This window comes from Ziziphus jujuba, chromosome 7 (assembly GCF_031755915.1).
Source record: "Ziziphus jujuba cultivar Dongzao chromosome 7, ASM3175591v1".
NCBI lineage: Eukaryota > Viridiplantae > Streptophyta > Magnoliopsida > Rosales > Rhamnaceae > Ziziphus > Ziziphus jujuba.
This window is the reverse complement of record NC_083385.1, coordinates 20699338-20705648: the sequence shown is the minus strand read 5'-3', so window position 1 is coordinate 20705648 and position 6311 is coordinate 20699338. Positions and strand designations below refer to the sequence as shown.

The 6311-nt window shown below is 31.4% G+C and overlaps 1 protein-coding gene across 1 annotated transcript; it reads right to left on the bottom strand.

Moving 5' to 3' along the window:
- Positions 1 to 1506: 1506 nt before the first annotated feature.
- On the bottom strand, positions 1507 to 3231 carry LOC107421774 (salicylic acid-binding protein 2). The gene is given in 3 exon segments (XM_048478676.2): positions 1507 to 1985; positions 2244 to 2381; positions 2668 to 3231. Coding segments are annotated over 3 exon segments (804 nt in total). The 5' UTR covers positions 3043 to 3231; the 3' UTR covers positions 1507 to 1694.
- Between the last annotated feature and the right edge of the window lie 3080 nt (positions 3232 to 6311).

Genomic DNA, 6311 nt, shown 5'->3' with positions numbered 1-6311 from the left:
TCAAGAAACAAACAACCTAAAATAATTCTTTAGATTCATACTAAAATAAAATAACATGAAATGAAAAATATTTGCATAACTAAAAAAAAAAAAAAACAAAAAACGAATACAATAACGGTTAAGGGAAAATTTTAGTATCCCAACTCAATATGTAGTTTTGTCCAAATGCATTTGTCAACGCTATTATTGGCATATGTCACCACCAATGATTATACATGACAAAACAAAATAAATAAATAAATAAATAAAAATCACAACCAATGTTTTTTTTTTTTTTAATCATTTACAACAATTCCTCCAATTTTTCTTCTGTTCTAGAATCCATAACCTCATAAAAATGCAAAGCCTTGAAAGGCATGATATGAATCATATTCATTTTAATTAGTAAAATTACTTAAATTTTTCTTTTTTATTTATGTATCAATTAATAGTAGCAATTTCTAATGGATTTTATTAATGATGATTAACAATGGTAACAAATAGTATTACTTAATTATTTATTAGTTTTTTACTATTTACATTACAAATCAAAGTATAGCATGATACAATCTATGTAATTAACAAACCTAAGCATTTCTATTTATTTACTTTCATTTGTTGAGTAAGAATCATAGCATATAAGCTTTATTAGTGTGAAGTACATTGTGCATGGGTGCAAAAGCTGCTAGCAGGTTACCTAGTGTCCAATCTCATTTCGTCTGTATGTGATATGAAGGATGATTCAAATGTAATGATAATCACTTTCGTAACATTGAAAGTTTTTAAGAACAGTTTGCTTTAGAATTCGAAAAAACTTCGAAGTTAAGCTTATTCAGGCAAGAGTAGTCCAAGAATAGATGACCTTCTGGTAAGTTCTAAGTAAAAAATCTTATACCAGATACAGTGGTTAAATTGGGACCAAGTATAATGGTTAAATTAGGGATAGTATTGGTAAAGTAACAAGTCTACCAGTAAAGAAAGCTATGAGCAAAAATTCTTACATCAAGCTCAGTGGCTTTTAGATTAGTAGCTAAGTTGTTGAGCAAAAAATCCAATACCAAATGTTGTGGTTAAGTTGGGGACAATATTGATAAAGGAACAAATCTATCAATAAAGAAAGCTATGAGCAAAAAATCTTAAATCAAAGTGTACTAGCTTTTGGATTAGTAACTAAGTTGCTTAGCAAAATGCGCTGACAGGCTAACTGATATCGCCCAAACATGAGAATAGGTTAAGTTTACTCAAGCGAGAGTAAATGAGTGACGTCCTCAGAAACTTTGAACAAAATATCCCATATTGAATACCGTGGTTAAAATATAGACAATATTAACGGGAAATGACACGTTTGCCAATGAAGGCTATGTATTATAATTAGAATGTTGTTTGACTTGATTAAATAATCATGAATTTTGTATGAAGCAAGAAGAGTTATTCTATTTGTCATCATTGGTGACATTTACCAATTTATTTTGAAAATGTTAATAAGGACATTTATTTCTATTATATTTTATACAAAAAACCTTAAAATGAACATTTTAATGGTAAACATATAAATTTTTATTTGCCATATAGGTTCTATTGGTGATTGTTCATGGATAATGACAAATAGTATTTTTCAAACATATGGAACCTGGCGGATTCTTAACAGATGATTACAAATAGTATTTTTCAAACAAAATATTCAAGTATAATGATGTCTTTCTCAAAGTAAAGAATTATAACCTTCTTGCATAATGATGTGCTATCTTAAGTAAAGAATCATAAACTTCTTGTGGCTTTGAAAGCATTGCCATATGATCAGCATCACGAATCTCTATCACGTTTTTCGTCCCGCTGTTCTTGATCATCCATCGTTGAAATTCTTCTCTTATTATTTTATCCTCGTTGCACATAATAAAAACCCGTGTAATGGATCCATATCGGCTGTCTGTGAATTTGTTCGCCTTAGACAAGTCTTCAACAAACAGGGATCCAGGCCTTATCAATGTCTTAGCTAGCTCAAGATCCTGTATGTACGTATCATGAATAAATTGATGTCATAATCATATTAAATTAATATGTAACATGAACAGTCAGTGGATCTAATAGCATTATACTAAAACTCTAAGAAATAGAGCATTTAAATAATTAGTTTTTAGATTAGGTTAAGCACAATTAAAAAAACCCCAAACAAATTCAAAAATTGTGATTAAAAACTTTAGCATAATATTATAAGGTCAAAATAATAAAGAGACTTTGATAATATGAGACATAAAGAGATGTACCTCAATGGGAGAGAGTTGATAGACCTTGGAAGCCAAATCCTTGGGACCGAAAAGAATTGAAGTTGATGGTCTTTCAGGGCTTCCATGGTAGGCAAATTGAGTGTCTAGCAACTCATCTTCTGGGCTCTTTGTGTTGCTCTTTTTTGTATGAAAAATATAACATCAATCAAAGCACTCACTTTCGAGTAAAAATACACTTTCATATGAGGGTTTAAACTTTGGACTAGAATCCCCTTTTTTAATTGTAATAGTGAGCAGTAATATTGACAATATTTACATAAATAAATAAGTAAATAGATAAAAATAAGCACTCGTTTTCCGCATGAATTTTATTTAGTTTGTTACTAAATGCATGCGTGGGATGTGAATAACTATTTATTCTATAAGTTTTAATGATGAAAAGTAAAATTAAGGTACTAAGTACCTGTACTTCCAGAACATATGATGGCGGGTGAATGGTATCAGGCATAAAAGCCGTCAAGAAAACGGCAACAGAGATTTTTTCTGGGAATTTTTCCATGGCAAGGGCCAAGCTTAAGCCTCCAAAGCTATGGCCTACGAGAACAACCTTTTCATGTGGAGGAAGTGATACCAAAAAATCTAGCAAAGGCTTAGAGTAGTCAGCAAAGGTGTGAAGATCTTCGACGGATTTAATGTTGATGCCTGAAGCTGAGAGGTCAAGAGCTGTTACCAGGTGGCCAGCGGATTCGAGGCGTGGTATGATCTTTTACCAACACCAAGCCCCGTGGCAGGCCCCATGAACCAGAACAAAATGATTTTGTTCGTTGGCTGCTGCCATTTTTGCTGCTGAGCAGACCACCAGAACTATAAAACCTTAAAGATATTCTGTATGATTTTAGGAATAAACTATAGAGAAAGATATAATATCTGTATGATTTTAGGAATTAACCATTGTGAAAGAAATTTAGTTATGGCAGTGCCGCAATAAACGATTGAATGTCTCTTTATTTCTTTCCTTTAAGGTATATATTTATATTACGTACAGCCCAAGGGACTCTACTATAAATTGATAAAAATAATAAAATGTATAAAAATGGAATTTGCTTGGAAGTTGTGGATAAGAGTACACGTAAATAATTATCCACATACGTTCTTTTCCAGATTGCTTCAAGTTGCTAGAGTTTTGGACTGAGTAGTCTGATATTCTTCTATTGGGTCTTGAATTGGGCTTTGCCTCTTGTTATTGGTATTCTTCTTTGGACTTTTCTTATCTTGGCTAACAAACTAGAACAATCAGCAAGAGAAATTGGACCACGTTTGTAGAACGGAATGTTATTAGAGCATGAAAATTTGCTTCATTATCGTTTTAATTAATTAAGGGGAAAGCCCAGCAAATTGTTTTTTTCTTTTGTGTCCTATATGGCACTTGTCTTATTTTATTATTGATAAATTTCAATTGGAAAATTACATATTTATATTACTTACAGCCCAAGGGATTCTACTATCAATTGATAAAAATAATAAAATGTATAAAAATGGAATTTGCTTGGAAGTTGTGGATAAGAGTACACGTAAATAATTATCCACATACGTTCTTTTCCAGATTGCTTCAAGTTGCTAGAGTTTTGGACTGAGTAGTCTGATATTCTTCTATTGGGTCTTGAATTGGGCTTTGCCTCTTGTTATTGGTATTCTTCTTTGGACTTTTCTTATCTTCGCTAACAAACTAGAACAATCAGCAAGAGAAATTGGACCACGTTTGTAGAACGGAATGTTATTAGAGCATGAAAATTTGCTTCAATATCGTTTTAATTAATTAAGGGGAAAGCCCAGCAAATTGTTTTTTTCTTTTGTGTCCTATATGGCACTTGTCTTATTTTATTATTGATAAATTTCAATTGGAAAATTACATATTTATATTACGTACAGCCCAAGGGATTCTACTATAAATTGATAAAAATAATAAAATGTATAAAAATGGAATTTGCTTGGAAGTTGTGGATAAGAGTACACGTAAATAATTATCCACATACGTTCTTTTCCAGATTGCTTCAAGTTGCTAGAGTTTTGGACTGAGTAGTCTGATATTCTTCTATTGGGTCTTGAATTGGGCTTTGCCTCTTGTTATTGGTATTCTTCTTTGGACTTTTCTTATCTTGGCTAACAAATTAGAACAATCAGCAAGAGAAATTGGACCACGTTTGTAGAACGGAATGTTATTAGAGCATGAAAATTTGCTTCATTATCGTTTTAATTAATTAAGGGGAAAGCCCAGCAAATTGTTTTTTTCTTTTGTGTCCTATATGGCACTTGTCTTATTTTATTATTGATAAATTTCAATTGGAAAATTACATATTTATATTACTTACAGCCCAAGGGATTCTACTATCAATTGATAAAAATAATAAAATGTATAAAAATGGAATTTGCTTGGAAGTTGTGGATAAGAGTACACGTAAATAATTATCCACATACGTTCTTTTCCAGATTGCTTCAAGTTGCTAGAGTTTTGGACTGAGTAGTCTGATATTCTTCTATTGGGTCTTGAATTGGGCTTTGCCTCTTGTTATTGGTATTCTTCTTTGGACTTTTCTTATCTTCGCTAACAAACTAGAACAATCAGCAAGAGAAATTGGACCACGTTTGTAGAACGGAATGTTATTAGAGCATGAAAATTTGCTTCAATATCGTTTTAATTAATTAAGGGGAAAGCCCAGCAAATTGTTTTTTTCTTTTGTGTCCTATATGGCACTTGTCTTATTTTATTATTGATAAATTTCAATTGGAAAATTACATATTTATATTACGTACAGCCCAAGGGATTCTACTATAAATTGATAAAAATAATAAAATGTATAAAAATGGAATTTGCTTGGAAGTTGTGGATAAGAGTACACGTAAATAATTATCCACATACGTTCTTTTCCAGATTGCTTCAAGTTGCTAGAGTTTTGGACTGAGTAGTCTGATATTCTTCTATTGGGTCTTGAATTGGGCTTTGCCTCTTGTTATTGGTATTCTTCTTTGGACTTTTCTTATCTTGGCTAACAAATTAGAACAATCAGCAAGAGAAATTGGACCACGTTTGTAGAACGGAATGTTATTAGAGCATGAAAATTTGCTTCATTATCGTTTTAATTAATTAAGGGGAAAGCCCAGCAAATTGTTTTTTTCTTTTGTGTCCTATATGGCACTTGTCTTATTTTATTATTGATAAATTTCAATTGGAAAATTACATATTTATATTACTTACAGCCCAAGGGATTCTACTATCAATTGATAAAAATAATAAAATGTATAAAAATGGAATTTGCTTGGAAGTTGTGGATAAGAGTACACGTAAATAATTATCCACATACGTTCTTTTCCAGATTGCTTCAAGTTGCTAGAGTTTTGGACTGAGTAGTCTGATATTCTTCTATTGGGTCTTGAATTGGGCTTTGCCTCTTGTTATTGGTATTCTTCTTTGGACTTTTCTTATCTTGGCTAACAAATTAGAACAATCAGCAAGAGAAATTGGACCACGTTTGTAGAACGGAATGTTATTAGAGCATGAAAATTTGCTTCATTATCGTTTTAATTAATTAAGGGGAAAGCCCAGCAAATTGTTTTTTTCTTTTGTGTCCTATATGGCACTTGTCTTATTTTATTATTGATAAATTTCAATTGGAAAATTACATATTTATATTACTTACAGCCCAAGGGATTCTACTATCAATTGATAAAAATAATAAAATGTATAAAAATGGAATTTGCTTGGAAGTTGTGGATAAGAGTACACGTAAATAATTATCCACATACGTTCTTTTCCAGATTGCTTCAAGTTGCTAGAGTTTTGGACTGAGTAGTCTGATATTCTTCTATTGGGTCTTGAATTGGGCTTTGCCTCTTGTTATTGGTATTCTTCTTTGGACTTTTCTTATCTTGGCTAACAAACTAGAACAATCAGCAAGAGAAATTGGACCACGTTTGTAGAACGGAATGTTATTAGAGCATGAAAATTTGCTTCATTATCGTTTTAATTAATTAAGGGGAAAGCCCAGCAAATTGTTTTTTTCTTTTGTGTCCTATATGGCACTTGTCTTATTTTATTATTGATAAATTTCA